Source organism: Saccopteryx leptura, chromosome 4 (assembly GCF_036850995.1).
Source record: "Saccopteryx leptura isolate mSacLep1 chromosome 4, mSacLep1_pri_phased_curated, whole genome shotgun sequence".
Classification (NCBI taxonomy): Eukaryota; Metazoa; Chordata; class Mammalia; order Chiroptera; family Emballonuridae; genus Saccopteryx; species Saccopteryx leptura.
The window spans coordinates 35249206-35266936 of record NC_089506.1 but is presented as its reverse complement, the minus strand read 5'-3'; the positions used below and the strand labels follow the sequence as shown (position 1 = coordinate 35266936).

Below are 17731 nucleotides of genomic sequence, written 5' to 3'. Positions count from 1 at the left end.
AAAAACCTACTCAGAATTCCTCTCTTTAGCACTAATCACTATTTTCATGCACAGGCTGTCAGGGCACTGAGCACTGTTGATGGAAGGTCTGTGGTGAGGGTTGCCTGATGACTTCTATCCCATCAAGAATATCACTGTCTGGCCACCTGCCCCTGGCACCGAGCTAGATTGTAGTGTCCTTGCAGTGGGCCTCACAGCCAAAAGGTAAGAGATCATAAGGAGGAGATAGAAAGAAAGGAAGAGGAAAAGAGAATAGCAGCACATACCAAGAAAAGCCACTCAGAAGCACTCCTTAAAATTCTTCTATTTAAGTCAGCAAATGGATTCCTAGGTATGAATGCAAATTAATTGAAGACACATGCTGAAAAATGCTCTTGTGCACTATTCACGATAGCCATCGGTGGAAACAACCCAGGTGCCCATTGAGGAAGGAAGAGATAAAACAAAAACCAGAATATTATTCTGTCATGAAAAGGAATGAAGTACTGATACGTGTTATGTAATAAATGAACTTTGAAACATTAGGCTACGTGAAAGAAGCCAGGCACAAAAGGCCCCATGTTGTATGATTGCATTTCTATGAAATATCCAGACTGGATAAACCCACAGAGACAGAATAGGGTGCTGGTTGCCAGGGGCTGGAGGAACAGGGAGTAACTGCTCAATGGGTATGGGGTTCTACTTTACGCTAATGAGATATTTTGGAACTAGATTGAAATGGTGATTGCACAAAATTGTGCCCTTACTAGATAGTACTGAATTGTTCACTTGGACATGGTTAATTTTACATTATGTGAATTTCACATCAATTTTTTGAAAATCTATTCAGTAATGCCAGCAATCCTGGAATTGGGGGGCAGACCATTTTTCCTCAGCCCAGAAGTGTCCCCGTGCTGCTATAGCCTGGGGGAGGTGGCAGCTTTTTATTTCCCTCCCTCATGTTAGTTCCTCAAACACAAAACAAGGACCCCAGTCCTTCCCTCAAGTCAGCGTTTAGCTGTTGTCCCAGGGACTGATTTTGTTTGGCCTTCCCCATCTCCAGCTATTTTGGTGGACTGGCCCCGTGGGCCTGCTCTGTGGACCTGCCTGGCCTCGGCAGGTGCTAGTTCAGAGGCGGGGCCAAGGCCCAGGCCTTCAGTTCACTAAGAACAGAGAACGATGGCCTTTGAGCAGGACTAGCCTGGCAGCGTTCTTTCCATCTGGAAACAAACAGCTGGCCTCTTGCCCTGTGGGGTGGCGCTGGGTTGTAGAGTCAATACGGGGGAATGCCATGACCTTCATGGGGACAGAGAAAAGGAAAGGAAAGAAATGGGGTAAAAAAAAACTACCCAAAAAGACAGTCATTCACTACCATTCCTCAAAATTCTTCTATTCTGTAATGCCAGACATTCAGGCCGTAGGTATAGAAGATTACATTTCAGTCCATAAGTGTACTTGTGCTGCTTGTAGCCTTGAGGTGTGACAGCACCATCTCATGTGTGGACTAGCTTTGGATCAATCTGTTTTTAACTACTCCATTTTAGGCTGTGGCCTATACTTTCATTTGGGAAAAGACTAGGGCTTTCTTTAGCAAAAATAAAAAAAAAATAAAAAAAATAAAAATACAATCCAAAAAATAAGAAAAATCATTGTTGTCCATGAAAGATGTAGAGATCCTAGAGACTGGGAACTGGTCAATGAGTTCTTCATGTCAACCTGTTTTCCAAGGGTACATCCAAAAAGCAATTTGTAATTGAAGTACCATGTCACTAAAAAAAATTACAACAGTCAGTTCAACAATTGATGAACATTCAGCGAACAAGAAGGTCCATTTGATCTGCAGAGAAAAGCAAGTCCCTTACCTGACAGTCAAGTCCCTTGGGAAGTGCCTGTGTTTTGCACAGCTCCCCTAAGTGACCGCCAGTTGTCTTAAGGCAGGTTCCCCAGATGCAGACCCTGAGACAAAGACCCAGATTCATGGACAAGTGACATATTAAAGAAGTGTTCTTAGTGGAATCCCAGTTGTAGCCTGGATGTGCATTCTAACTCAAAGTGTATCCAGACTCCAGGCAAAGCAGCTGGACTTTGAAACCTCCCACCAGTCACTCACTGACTCACAGCTGCCCTGGCAGAATATGACTCCCTGGCCCCTCCAGCTCTCTGCAGAGGATGGCAAAGCACCCCAGGAACCATCAAGGGGTCCTCCAAAGCGAGTCTAGGGTGCAGGCCCTTAAGCATAAGTGTAACCAAACATGCAAATGCAGGTTCAGCTGCCTGCTGCAACAGAAGTTAAACTCATGAGGCAAGAACTGATGCAAAAAGAAAGAGGTTCATTCAGCTGCCCTGACCTGGGAGAATGGTGGACTCCCTGCTTAAAGACATCTCTCCTTCCTGCTCAAGACTAAGGTTCTTACAGGGATAGGGAAGGGAGAGTTTTTCCTATCCAAGTATCTTGCTAGCTTTTGGTGCACTGGGGCCCTGTCCGTTCATGTGTCTAGCTTTTGGTGTGCTCAGTGTAAGAACCTCCCCCTGCAGCCATCTTGGTCAATGGGGAAGACTTACTGGCGCTTCCTGACTGTCTAGGTAACATAAGAACAGAGAAGTCAGGCCAGCAGCATGGTGAAATGGTAAAAGACATCTGAAGGGATCAGGTGGTACAGTCAGAATTCTCCCCACAGTAGTTCCAGTCCTGAGTCTTCACCAATCCCATGTGCCCTCTCTGAGTACACTGAGCAGCTCTATTTCTTACCTCTGAACTTAGGGTGGAAGCCAATAAATAGGTCTAATGGATTACCTTAAAAAAATTTTTTTTGGCCCTGGCCGGTTGGCTCAGTGGTAGAGCGTCGGCCTGGCGTGCAGAAGTCCCGGGTTCGATTCCCGGACAGGGCACACAGGAGAAGCGCCCATCTGCTTCTCCACCCCTCCCCCTCTCCTTCCTCTCTGTCTCTCTCTTCCTCTCCTGCAGCCGAGGCTCCATTGGAGCAAAAGATGACCCGGGCGCTGGGGATGGCTCCTTGGCCTCTGCCCCAGGCATTAGTGTGGCTCTGGTTGCAACAGAGTGATGCCCGGGAGGGGCAGAGCATCGCCCCCTGGTGGGCAGAGCGTCGCCCCCTGGTGGGCGTGCCGGGTGGATCCCGGTTGGGCACATGCGGGAGTCTGTCTGACTGTCTCTCCCTGTTTCTAGCTTCAGAAAAATACAAACAAAAAAAAATTTTTTTTTTAATTTCCTATCGCCATAATTCTCATAACTTTCTACTCTTTGTTCTATAATAAAAGGAGCCAATGATGACCATGAGTCCTTTACTGAGGCCTCTCTCTTCCTTCTTTTTTCATTTTGATTCACATCTTCATTGGCCAACGAGGAGGTAGCACTTTATCAGGGTAGCTCGTTGTTCATGCATTCCTCAACTTCCTATTTATAATGCCTCTGTGCTTAAATAAAATACTCGCTGAGAATACTATTTGAGGATCAGACCTTTCTCTTAATTTACCGGACATATTACTGTGGAGTATTCTGATGCCTGCCTGATAGTCCCTTCTTTATAAAGGCTTTGCTTTTCTGCATAATACCCAAGTCGTTTTTTTCAATTTTGAATTGCAGTAATTTAACCAGAATATATTCTGGTGTGGATACTGAATCAAACTTCTCCATAATCTTGCTGTTTTTCAGATTTAATTTGCTTCAGTCCAGGAAAATGTTTGCTTTTTTTTTTAATGTATTTTCTATTGTGCTTTTTGAGTTTTCTTCAGAAGCACCAATTGCTTTTCTGTTGGCTTCTTTCGTATTTTTCGATGGCTTTATCTTTTTATTCACTTTTACTGTAAGAGTCAAGTTTTTCTTCTGTGTATATAGTTTAATATCCTGCTGTATCTATATTGTCCATTTCTGTTTATAAGTAATTATGTGTTAGCTCTGTTTTCTTTCTTAGTTCCCTAAGGTCTCAAATTTGTCTTTCCATAATGCTGTATTATTTTATCACCTCATTTTTTGGCTTTTTGTTATGAGTCCAATATAAACGATCTTTTGTTCCAAGTACCTGTGAAGAATTTCTTTCCATTGCTCAGTTTATCTTCTTGAGTTGGTTTTTTCTTTTTTGTCTATCTTTGGCATATTACGTCATCTTACTTAATTCCCAACCTCAGTATATTTGTCTCTTTTTACTTGTCTCGAATAAATGTGACTGGTGTGATGTCTGGCGTGAGTGAGGCTTGGCCCCGTTATGAAGGAAGGTGAGTATAACAGGAGATACTTTGATGCCTAACTTCCCTATATGGATGGTTCTTCCTTTCTGGGGACACTGACAAAAGAACATTGTGCCTTATTCTTTTCCCCCAAAATTCTTAAGAAAGAACAGCTCCTACTATTTATTACACACTGTGTGTGCTGTGTTTGGTAAATCTTGTAGCAATAATGGGGGCATGGAACAAGGCTCACAGCTCCTTGCTCATTCCGTGGCAGTTAGTCATCTGGTTGCTTGCTGCCGAGCCCTCTCCTGGGGCTTCCATACCCTCCAGGCTTGGAGCCCATCACTGCTGCTCCTGTCTCCTCTGCTTACACTTTCACACTCTCTCCTGTGCAGCTCAGATGTTCACATTACTCCTCAGTCCTATCCCTTCTGTTTTGTGATTTTTAGGGATTTTTCATAGTTTATAGTCCATCAAAATACCTTTTTATTTTCTTGGGAGGTCACATGATATGTTTTACTGTCTTTTCTATTATTTTTAGAGTTTTGGCCAGAAAGAAGAAATTTCCAAGTCTTCTGAATTAAAACTGAAAATCAACATACTTCTAATTTACTTCAAAAGATATGAAATGTATTTCTGAGAGTTCTCACTATGTTGCCCTTGGATCAATTTTTTTTATTTTTATGTTTTAGATGAGAGGAGGGAAGATATTGAGGCAGACTCCCACATGTGTCCCAACAGGGATCCACCCTGCAATCCTACCTGGGGCCAATGCTCAAGTATCAAGCTATTTTTAGTGTCTGAGGCTGATGTATGCCAATGGAGCTATCCTCAGCCCCCTGGGGCCATGCTTGAACCAACTGATCCCCTGGCTCCAGGAGTGGAAGAGGGAGAGAATGGGGAGGGGGGAATAAGCAGATGGTTGCTTCTCCTGTGTACTATGACCAGGAATTGAACCTTGGACATACATTTACCAGGCTGACACTCTATCTACTGAGCCACTGGCCAGGATCCCTTTGAGTCTTTTCTTATATTTATTATTCAGCTGAAAGGAAAGAGTACATCCTGCACTGAAATGCTATACATCAATATATAAAATCAGTAATGTTTTCAGTGATCTATTGCCCTGGGGGACTACTTTCTCAGTGCTTCCAGTGTTTCTCCTTGAATTCCAGTTTTAGTAAATCACAGCTTTTTATGTTTTTTCACAGAATACTCAAATATTATTTGTTTATATGTTACTTGCATCCAGACTTATAACAGAAACTGAATTTTTATGAATGAACCTGCAATTTTTAAATTCTAACTCAGCATGGTATCTTTAAAAAACAAAAAATAAAATAAAATAGAGAGAAAAGAGAAAAACAGATTATAACATTTAAAACATATTAAATTTTTTTCTAGTAGAAGGAATAATGGTCTAGCCAAAAATCAAACAGCAAGGTTATAAGCCACCTAATTTCCTTTTGGTCAACCTTCACCTCTTTTTCTTACATACTCATTACAGATTCTAGGTTAGGGGCCAGAATTGGTGTGGGGCAGTCTGGCTAAATACTCGTGTTCTTTTTCTGGCTGGGTGGAAGTGTATTAGAGCTTGTCTAAATGTTGAGAAAGATGCTGGTGAGATGAGAAGAGATTCAATGAATCTCATAGATTTAAGGAAAGTAATATTACAGATATATAAGAAAAGAAAATTTAGAAACACTGACAAAATGGGAATGATGGCTGGGTCAAAAAGAGAAATAGAAGACTCTGAAGAAATAATATGAGAGAAAAGAGAGATGCTTTGCTCATCATTAAACTATGTCACCTCAGGCTGGGCAACATTTACAAAGGGGTCAGTCTTGATGTTTGTGTACCACTGTTGTGATCCAAGTCTCAACGGACTCAGACTGCTTGGTAGCAGGTGAATAAAGTCTTTCAGAAGGGTTAGGCATGTTGACACCATATTCCTTTTCTTCCATGTCACCTGCCTCCTTATTCAGCACTGCTTCTGGATGTAGAAGTGAGAGGGGAGCCCAATAGATAGAAATTTGTCTTCAGTAATAGTTTTTCAGTTGTAATAAATATGAGATTATGTAAGTGGTTAAATTACAATAATTTACTATAAGGGCTCAGTCACAGAATTTTCCTCCAAGGAGTTAAGTCACTGTAGGTGAGTAGGAACTTAGTTCACAAGCCTTAATCTTTATCTTGTTGCCTAAGAACTATTGAGAGTTCTGTAACAGAAATTCCCACATGTATCACAACCTCGGCTGTTCTTGAGCAATGCCAAGGACACAGGATAGGACCATGTTGGCTAGGCCTGTGCTACCTCAGAAGACCTTTAAAGGAGACGTTCCTGCAACCGAGCCTTTACCTCCTACACATTTTTACACGACTATCTGCACAGAACTTTTTCTCCCTATCACCACTACTAACAGCCCCTGAACCCGATAAAAACCACCAGCACAGGGAGAGTGTTTGGCAGTTCTTTTGTACAGGAGTCCTCTGCCTCCTCAGGTTGCTGCAATGTGAGTTAAAGACACTCTTATATCTACTCAGCCCTTGTCTTTCATGAAATTGGCAAAAACGGGCGAAAGACAACTCAAATCCCAGCTTGTTCCAGTCACAGAAGAAGAAAGAGTAGGGATGGTTAGGTTAAATTAGTTCTCTCTGTGTCTGAGTGGTAGAGTTTTAGAGCTTGTATCGATATTGAAAAAGAATACTGATGTAAATTAAGATGAGAAGAAATGAAATGAACTTCATTGATTTGCGGGAAATAATATTGTAGACATCAAGAATACAGAAAGTTGAAACACTAGCAGAATGTGAAGAATAGCTGATCAAAAAAGACAGATAGGAGAATCCAAAAGAAATGACATTAAGAGGGTGCCAGCAACACTTGGCTTATCACCATTAACCCACAGACAGGGTGCTTGTTCCACGGCACCTCAGGCCAGGGCATATTACCAGTGGTAATGCACCACTGTTATAATCAGGGAACATACTAGGTTAAGACAATTTAGTAGCAGGGATAGAAACCTTTTCTACATGGGCATAACAAATGAAGCACTTCTTTTATTCTTTTCTCTTTGGGCTCACCTCGCCAGAGAGTCAAGTTAACTTGGGGCTTCATTCAGGTCTTTTCTCATCTTCCCTTCTCTTGCTGTTCATTCCTCAACTCAATAAATTCATTGTTGATATTATTCTCCAGCAAGTTCTCCCAGGTGCTTTGAGCAAATATCCTACCAGCTTCTAGCCTCACAGCAGAAAGTATCTACTCTTAGGCTACAATTAAGTTTCTCATAGAGTTTCATTCACCTGACCTGATTCACATGCTCCTATACATGCACAAAGCAATAGCTCTAGAGAACACATGTGCTATGAATTAATTTGACCTGGATTACATGTCTACTCATCTAGCTCAGAAAGAATGAGGAGACCAGCTCATTCTCCATACAACAGCCAAAAATGCCAATATGATCACTGTATAATTTGACCAAACTGCAACCTTTTTACAGTGATTTCTCATCTAAGAGTAAAAGCCAACAGAATTGGTTTTAAGGCCACTGTCATCTGTCTGATTTCATCTCAGCCCACACTTCCTCTCACTCACTCTGCTCCGATCCCCCGGCCTTCCTAGGCAGGTTCCTTTAAGGCTTTTTAATTTTCCATTGTTTCTGCCTGAATGGTCTTTCCTACATATGTGACATGGCTAATTCTCTCATATCCTTCAGGCCATAGTGAGGGTTTCTTTGACCACCTTATTTAAAATGAAATATCACTGTGTGCACATCTTTCTTTGCTGTAGTTTTCTCCAGACACTTAACATAATGAAGAAATTGCATGTTTTATTTCTTTATTCAATTGATTACTTGTGTCCTCCCAACCAGCCCTGTAAGATAGCTGAGAGCAAGCAAGTACTAGATCAGTAGCGAATACATAATAGGTTTTCATAAACTTTTTATTGACTGCATCAATAAATCAATGTGGGGATGAATATAAATCTTTGAGTAGTTCAGCTAAAGGTGAAATTAAGGGTGTCAGGCACCAAGAACACAACATACTCTATAATTCTCCTGTTTACATTGGAACTCTTTGTAAAACTATTTTAATTCACACCAATTTGAACCTCTTTTAATTTATTACCAACAAAACCACATATCTGTTTATCATCAGTTTATCATATCGCTCATCACTTAATCTGGATTTATAATGTCTCCTGTAAAAAACGTGGAACCAGTGATAATACTTTTCTTACAGGGTTACTGAGACAATTAAGTGAACTTTAGCATGTGAAAACAATTAATACAATAAAAGTAGTAAACAAAAGAATTGCAGATATTCGAACCACAGTTTTATAATTACATATTTGAATACATTATTTATAATTAGGCTAAATCCAATCGCTAAAGTAGCACTGTGTTTTTGTTTTTATTTTCCTTGCTTTAGGAGATCATGGACATTGAAGCATATTTTGAAAGAATTGGTTATAAGAAGTCTAGGAACAAATTGGACCTGGAAACACTCACTGACATTCTTCAGCACCAGATCTGGGCCATTCCCTTTGAGAACCTTAACATCCATTGTGGGGAACCCATGGAATTGGGCTTGGAGGCCATTTTTGATCAAATCGTGAGGAGGAACCGGGGTGGGTGGTGTCTCCAGGTCAATCAACTTCTGTACTGGGCTCTGACCACCATCGGTTTCGAGACCACAATGTTGGGCGGGTATGTGTACATCCCTCCAGCCAGCCAATATAGCAGTGCTATGTGTCACCTCTTGCTGCAGGTGACCATAGATGGCAGGAACTACATAGCTGATGCTGGGTTTGGAAGCTCCTACCAGATGTGGCAGCCTCTGGAATTAATTTCTGGGAAGGATCAGCCTCAGGTGCCCTGCATCTTTCGCTTGACAGAAGAGACAGGGATCTGGTACCTGGACCAAATCAGAAGAGAGCAGTACATTCCAAACCAAGAATTTCTTAATTCTGATCTCCTGGAAAAGAATAAATATCGAAAAATCTACTCCTTTACTCTTGAACCTCGAACAATCGAAGATTTTGAGTCTGTTAATGAGCATCTTCAGACGTCTGCTGCATCTGTGTTTATAAGCAACTCATTTTGTTCCTTGCAGACCCGAGATGGGGTTCACTGTTTAGTGGGCTTCACCCTCGCCTTTAGAAAATTCAGTTATAAGGACAGTATGGATTTGGTGGAGTTTAAGACACTGAATGAAGAAGAAATAGAAGAAGAGCTGAAAAATATATTTAATATTTCCTTGGAGAAAAAGCTTGTGCCCAAACATGGTGATAAGTTATTTACCATTTAGAGTAAGGAGTAGAAATGGTCTACAGTATTATTCCAGATACTGACAGTGTTATTTAAAAAAATTCCAATAGGTATAAAAGTAGAGAGAATGAAATATAATAAACCCCTGTTTTTTGTCACCCGTCTTACCAACTATGAACTGGTAGCCTATTTCTTGTATTTCTTCAATGACCCCACATGATGTTAGAGAAAATCCTAGATATCAAATAATTTCTTTCTTTAAAATGTCAGCATAAGTATTCAGATATCATTTAAAAAAAAATAACCACACACCTTTATAAAATTAAAACACTAACGGATGGCTTATGGTTTTCTGCGGGAAAATAGTAATTTCTGTTGTAAAACTTTCATATGAGTTGAATATGGAATTTATAAGAAATGTTTACCCCATAGTTCAGTAAATGGAAAATTGAGGAAATATATTTTATTAAGTTCAATCAGCATATGTGCAATATCCAATTAAAAAAAATCCCACAAGCAAAATTTAGAATTAGAATTCAACAGAAAAGAATGAGACATGATATTGCTTCCTAATAGTTCTCAAGACAAGGCTTAAACCAACATGTAGTAACGTGATTAAGTACCAAGAGAGGGACACAGCTAATGATTTCTTACATTTTTTTTTTTTGCAACCAGCTCTTTAAGTAGCATTTTCGTTAATATAGAAACACTGATATTTAGAATTTTTCAAATTCTAGAACTGTCATGTTTTCCAAAATTATTGTTAATTTAAAAATACGTATAATCTATAAAATCTTGATGCCTACAAAGTATGTTAAATATTGGAGGCTAATACAATGTCAGCAGAGTTGGGATATCATGGGGCCAGTTCCTCCTCACATCCTTTTTCTGTTTCTGTTATTTTCTTTTACTTCCTCCCACACTCTGTCATAAGAGTGTGGGCTTCAAGGTGTGGAGATCCGAGTTCAAATCCTGTGGACACTGGATGAATCACTTCATGAATCTGTGCCTCTGATCTCCCAGATGTGACATGTGGACAATACTTAGGTAATTAAGTGACAGACCTACAGTCAAGTCTCAGTTTAACATTTGTTATATGGATGAATGAAAACATCAGTAATGTTTTGGATACTGAGTCAGCATTTGATGAAAGTTCTTCCATCTAGCTTTACTTCCCTAGCTTGAATCTGGTCTGGAATCTGCCTGCTTCTTCCTTGATTAAAATGAATGCAGTATCAGATGGCCTAAATCTGACTGTGGCTGGTGCTTCAGAATTGGAATCTTTACTTATCTATAACTCACATTTTCTGTTAGTGAATTCCAGAACCAGGGCTATAATTTCAACTGCAGCCTTGTTCTTACATTATTCTCCCTCTTCAACTTGTGGTTATCATAATGATAATGAAAAAATAAAACAAAATGGAATGAGCTTTGCTAAGAGAGGCACTTCAAATAGAGTCAGGAGGGTATTAAGGAAGTGGGGCCTTTGCAGCCCAAGCACAGACCAAGCCTCAGTGCTTAGAGCTGCTATTAAGTTGCTAACCTGTTGCTAAACTGAGGTCAAAGGCTGAGCCAGAAACCTCCTGGAACAACTGCTGTATGGATGGATCCATATGGACTTTCCTTCTTCCTTGTAGTGTTTGCCTCTCCCACTGCACATCGGAACTAATCAATCCCTGGCAGTTTAGTGAACAATCCTTCCTTTTCAGGAAAGAATTTCACTTTGTGGATTTTGCCTTTATAAACCTTGCCTTTCTTTATTCTCTCTAAAGTGCAGTTTGAGTTGCTACCTGAATTTGCATCTCTTGGATTGAAATTCTTTTGCTCAAACACATGTCTTTGTTCTTTTTTTTTTTTTTAATTTTAATTTTTTTAAATTTCTAAGTGAGAAGAGGGGAGATAGAGAGACAGACTCCTGCATGCGCTCCAACCGGGAATCACCCAGCAACTCTATCTGGGGTTGATCCTTTGCCCATCTGGGCCATGTTTGCAACCGAGTTATTTTTAATGCCTGAGGCAGAGGCTCCATGGAACCATCATAAGTACCTGGGGCTGATGCGCTGGAATGGATCCATGGCTGCAGGAGAAGAAGAGAGAGGAAGGGGGGGAGGGGTAGAGAATCAGATGGTCACTTCTGTGTGTCCAGACTGGGAATCAAACCTGGGACATCCATATGCTGTGCTGACACTCTACCACTGAGCCAACCAGCCAGGGCTTTGTTCTTTTTTTATATCCTGAATCTCTTCTTTGGTTAATAATAAGTTTAAGGGGATAGCAGTGGTGGGATGGAGAAATGATAGTCAAAAGAAGAAGTTACTTTGGATTATGGGTATGGATTCATACACTGATGTGAGATTTGGGATATGCTGCTCAGGGTGGATGGAGATCCCTAGGAGGGTGGATAGACCACGTCTGAGTGGAAGGAAGGATGAAAGGTGTATTTCAGCATGTGACAGCTGCTATCTTTTTTACCTTACCTGATGGGCCTTGCTCAGCTCTGATGCTATCTTGTAGCAATGTGGGAAAGGATTTTCTCACATTTTTACTAAGATCCATGTCAATGGAAGAGTAGCTGGCAAGAGACACAGACTAGATTAAAAGCTGGCTCAAGGAGAAAGATGCAGGTTTTGTACAAATGAGTTAAGGAAGTCGTATTGTACAATGAGTATCCTGAATCCCAATGCAATTGCTTTTCTTTGACTGCATCTACCTCATGTTTAAAAAGGCCAAAATATACAGATCATAAAAATTAGGGGATATTCGATTGCTTCATATTCATTTTGAAATATCCCCTAATTTTTGTAAGCAAGTATATGTTGACTGAGAAATATAAAAGTAGCTGCCAGATTGAAGAGTGGTGCCTTATTTGCAATGCTAACCTTTCTTCAATAAATCTAAGTGGTCTCCCCCGGGAGAATAAGTTCAGTTGGTTAGAGCGTCATCTTGATATGCCAAGATTTCAGGTTCCAGCCCTGGTCAGGGCACATCTAAGAAAAAAACCAATGAATACATAAATAAATGAAACAACTAATCAATGTTTCTTGCTTTCTCTCTCCTCTCCCCCCTGTAAATATCAATAAAAAATTTTAATGAGTGATCTCTGTGGATGAAAGATTATTTTTCCAGATACTACAGTTGCTTAACACATTGCCTGAAATTTAGTGCTTTAAAAGAACCATGTTCTTTTGCTTATAGATTCTGTCTGTCTGCAGTTCAGAAAGGACACTGTAGAATGTCTATTTTCTGCTCTATGATGTCCAGTGTCAGCAGGGAGGTCTCTGGAAATTGGTGGTTACCTGATGTCTGTCTACACCTAGTCTAGAAGCTTTTTCACTGACATGTGTGGTTCTGGGCTTGGTGTAGCAATGAGAATATCTGCATGTGGCCTCTCCATGCCAGCTGGGCTTCCTCACAGCATGGTCGCCTCAGGGCAGTTGTATTTCTTACATGGTGACTCAGAATTCTATGTGTGAAGTAGAAGCTCTATCAGCTTTTTAAAAAGTGTATTGTTTTTAGTTGAAGTAAAACTTACATAACACAAAACTATTTCAAAGTGAACAATCCATTGATATTTAGTACATTCACTGTTTGTGCAATCACCACCTCTATTCTAATGTCAAAACACTTTCATCACCCCAATATAATGCCATACCCATTGAGTAGTTTAAATTACCTAGCATCAAAGTCATGTAGCATAATTTCTGCCACAGTCATTGGTTATAAGTCAGTCACAAGTCCTTCTGGTTTTAAGGGGTGAAAACTAAACTTCACTTCTTAATGTGGGAATGGATAGGTTCTAGATCATCTGGAATGGAAGAGAACTCCTTATTTCATTGAAAAATTGAGATGACATTGTTTAACAAAATTACATAGCTTTCAGGGATAGAATTCTATAATATATCACCTGTATATTGTATTGTTTGCAGGATGGAAGATACTTTGATGGCCATCTTTGAAAAATATTATTTAACTCAGTCAAACCTTCTGGTCCCCCAAATTATATTCTCCAAATGTGCAAATACACTCTGCCCATTCCAATATTCCACAAAAGCCTCCTCCCATTATGGCATCAGGCTCGGGCTTGAAGTCCAGGATCTTGTCATCATGGCCTGGTGTAGAGGACGCTTCTTGGGTGGTTTTGTGGGTATATTCTTTGAGTTCCATTCCTTTTTTCTTTCTTTCTTTCTTTTTTTTTATAGAGACAGAGAGAGAGTCAGAGAGAGGGACAGACAGGGACAGACAGGAATGGAGAGATAAGAAGCATCAATCACGGCCTAGCGTGTGGAGGACCCGGGTTCGATTCCCGGCCAGGGCACACAGGAGAAGCACCCATTTGCTTCTCCACCCCTCCGCCGCGCCTTCCTCTCTGTCTCTCTCTTCCCCTCCCGCAGCCAAGGCTCCATTGGAGCAAAGATGGCCCGGGCGCTGGGGATGGCTCTGTGGCCTCTGCCCCAGGCGCTAGAGTGGCTCTGGTCGCAACATGGCGACGCCCAGGATGGGCAGAGCTTCGCCCCCTGGTGGGCAGAGCGTCACCCCTGGTGGGTGTGCCGGGTGGATCCCGGTCAGGCGCATGCGGGAGTCTGTCTGACTGTCTCTCCCCGTTTACAGCTTCAGAAAAATGCAAAAAGAAAAAAAAAAAAAAAGAAGCATCAATCATTAGTTTTTCGTTGCGCATTGCGACACCTTAGTTGTTCATTGATTGCTTTCTCATATGTGCCTTGACCGTGGGCCTTCAGCAGACCAAGTAACCCCTTGCTGGAGCCAATGACCTTGGGTCCAAGCTGGTGAGCTTTTGCTCAAACCAGATAAGCCCGCACTCAAGCTGGCGACCTCGAGGTCTCAAACCTGGGTCCTCAGCATCCCAGTCTGACGCTGTATCCACTGCACCACCGCCTGGTCAGGCGAGTTCCATTCTTGATATGAACTCTTGTGAGCTACCTTCCTACACATACCTAGCACACAGTAGTAAAACCAGCATAAAACAAACAAGCATAAAATAGACCCTTTCATTCAAAAAATGGTAAATAAAGCACTTAGCCATAACCTAAATCCATTCAAGTTCTGAAATCCAGCTGGGCCCAGGTGGCCAGTTTCTTGATTAGGGCTCAGTCCTATTTCCTAGGAGTTGTTCCCATGGTTCTTGTCTTTATTCTCTGGGCTCTTAGATTTATCACATGTCTCAGTCTTTAAATTATAAAAGAACCTATTTTCTACTAAGAAGCTTACAGACCAATCGGACCTAATAGAACTGTTTATCTAAGGACTTTTCTTTAGAATAAGAGCGGTTTAATTCACAGATCTCCCGAGAAATACCAAGACTCAAATGCTGTTTGATGTGAGTTTATGCAACTAAATATGCATGCATTTATTAATATGATGAGACAACGTTTTTAGAAAGTGGTGTCCTAAGTTTGAGTACTCTGAAAACAGAAGTATTTTAAATTGTGGGCATAACAATGAGGTCAAGTGTGAAGGAGGGACTGTAGTGGAAGAGTGATAGGTAAGAAAAAAGGTTACTTGGAAGCATGGAGGTTAGATGCAACACTTTAACACTCAGAGAGTTGTGTGTAGTTTATCTGCAAGGTGACACCAGGGGGCAGTGAAAGTGAGAAAGAGGAGGAAAGTAATACGAGGACTCATTAAGTTTGCTGCTGTGGGAAACAGGGACTCAATGCCACTGGGACTTCCGAAGGAGCATAAATGAGCGCCCCCAGAGTTTTCCACCGAAGCCGAAGCGTGCACATTTACCACTGGTTCCCGTTTGCTGTTGGCTGAGAGTTTCCCCTGAGGAGTTATCTCCCCTGCACTTCCAAGCTCCACATGAGATTGAGCTCCTACAAGGAGCCACTGGAGAAGCCTGTGCCAGGAATGAGAGCAGTGCCTATGTGAGACAGACACTATCTGCACCAAGGCGCTGGAAGCCTACAAGGCTGGACTAGCTCCTTTCCGAACGAAGCAGTCGGTGGCGTAGGTGCAGGACACAGACACAGTATCCTGGTAGGACTCTGAAGCTGCCGTCAAAGCAGAGGAGGAAGCTAAGAACCAAGTATTACGGTGCTCACATTCCCCACTGGCCAGGCTAAATGTTGAGTGTAAATGAGTAACTTTCCATTGGCGGCATCAATAGCCTAGCTAGGAGATATTAAAATGAGTGCTATGCTTTATCAGAGCTCCTTCTAACAAGACAACATGGGAAAGCAGTTGTTAGCTCTAATCAAAGCTGAGTAACAACTGAGACCTTTGATCTTGCCACTACACCAGAGCCTCACTGGACCTTTAAAGACTCTTTTCTGACCAATGAATAGTGGAACTTGTTTTAACCAAAAAGATAAAAAATCTTATGCAACTATTTTGTCCTGTTCAATCAGAAAGTGTTAAATATCTGACTTGTATAGCCATCTGTATATTCCCCTTTTTAGCCATAAAACCTCCTGACTTTTCCCCTCCAGGGGGCCACTGGGGTGATTATTCATTCACCTGTGTGAGTTCCTTTGTCTGGTAAGTCAATAAGCTCAGCGTTTGCCTGCTTTTATATTCTTTGGACTTTGTTCTCCTTTATAGAAAATAAAGAGATGCTATATTCTGGCACATTGGAGTCTAAGGACTGAAATTCATTTGACTCATTGCATGGCTCATCAAGCTATGAGGTGTCCCCTGCTACAGTGACCAAATACCTGTTCAAAATTCAAATGCCAAGATGTATGAAGCTTCCATTAATGAAAGGAATTGCTTGCATTCCCAATGCCAGCTCTTAGATGTTTTTGCCTTCCCTATCATCTTCCTAAATGCTCATTTCAGTATCCCTTGTGGCAGCTTTAGTCCTTGCTCTGAGAAATACCCCAGTATAGACCTTTTAGTTTTGCAAATGAAGTGATATTGTTTTCCAGAAAGAAGGTGTTCCCTAAGCAGAACAATTTTGGGGATGACAATGGAAAAGTTGTAGGTCACAAAAGAGCACTGAGTCTTTCTTGGGAGAGAAGCAGAGATTAAGAGCTGATGGAGCCCTGGCTGGGTGGCTCGGTTGGTTAGAGCAGTGATCCCTAACCTCCGGGCCGCGGACTGGTACCAGTTGGTGGGCCATTTGGTACCAGTCCGCAGAGAAAGAATAAATAACTTACATTATTTCCGTTTTATTTATATTTAAGTGTGAACAATGTTTTATTTTTTAAAAATGACCAGATTCCCTCTGTTACATCTATCTAAGACTCACTCTTGACGCTTATCTCGATCACGTGATACATTTATATGTCCCACCCTAAAGGCTGGTCCGTGAAAATATTTTCTGACATTAAACCAGTCTGTGGCCCAAAAAAGGTTGGGGATCACTGGGTTAGAGCATTGTCCTGATACTCCAGGGTTGTGGGTTTGATTCCTGGTCAGGAAACATAGAAGAAGCAACCAATGAATGTGTGAATAAGTGGAACAACAAATTGATTCTTCTCTCTTTCCCTCTCCCTTCCTCTCTCTCTAAAATCAATAAGTTAAAAAAATTTTTTAAGCTGGTGGGTTGTTCTCATGAATAATTTGGATATCAACAGTAGCTTCATGGCCCAGGTGACCACAGGAGGCCCCAGATTAAGGAGAGCCCATGCTCTCTGCTTTCAAGGGTATTTCTCTGACAATCTAGAGTAGTGTTTATTTTAAAAGGTAGTTTACCATTATATTTTCTAACTGGTTGTATTAGATTGCTAGGGCAAATACTAATTAAGTTAACCTGTGGGTTACTGAGTCTCCACTTGCTAAGCCCTCCCCATCCAGCTCAAGAGCTGGAAGCAATGAAAAGGCGAGGAGCAAGCCGCCACAGGAAACGGGCGCCACCGCTAGGGCTGGGAACCCCAGAAGGCAAGAGGCACCACTGCCTGAGAAATAGGAGCTGGAGGAGATACTTCTTCTTCTTTGGAGAAAAAGAAGTAAAGATAGAGGTAGAAGAGAGAGCAAGAGCAAGAAGAAAATGATAATATCGCCCCATCTTCTGTCTACGAATCCACTAGCGTCTCCCACTAGTACAACTAGATAGGAAACCACTGGCAAAGAATCGGAGAACTGCCTTTTGTAGATTCCCACCCCAGATTCCCAAAAGAGTGTAAAAGCAGTTACGGAACTGAAAGAGAACAGGTGGCTACCCAGCACCCCTCACCAAAGGGCCCCAAAGAAGTCACCCATCTCTGAGCTGTCTCCAGTTCCTCCATCTTAATAGTCTCTTCCTTTCACAGCTACAAGACAATGATCAAAGAGATACCTTTCCTCTCTTCCAACAAATGTCACTGTCCCAGAAGCAATCCCTTTAGCATGAA

General features: G+C 41.5%; 1 protein-coding gene across 3 annotated transcripts in view; it reads left to right on the top strand.

Annotated features, from left to right (window-relative positions):
- The window catches only part of LOC136402743 (arylamine N-acetyltransferase 1-like), a 61415-nt gene extending 48890 nt beyond the window's left edge, over nucleotides 1-12525 (top strand). For all 3 annotated transcript variants that reach the window (XM_066380471.1, XM_066380472.1, XM_066380470.1), the window contains exon 2: nucleotides 8599-12525. In XM_066380471.1, coding sequence (XP_066236568.1) covers nucleotides 8605-9477 — 873 coding nt within the window. In that variant the 5' untranslated portion in view covers nucleotides 8599-8604 and the 3' untranslated portion in view covers nucleotides 9478-12525. The remainder of the gene's footprint in view (nucleotides 1-8598) is intronic.
- Nucleotides 12526-17731: the final 5206 nt, after the last annotated feature.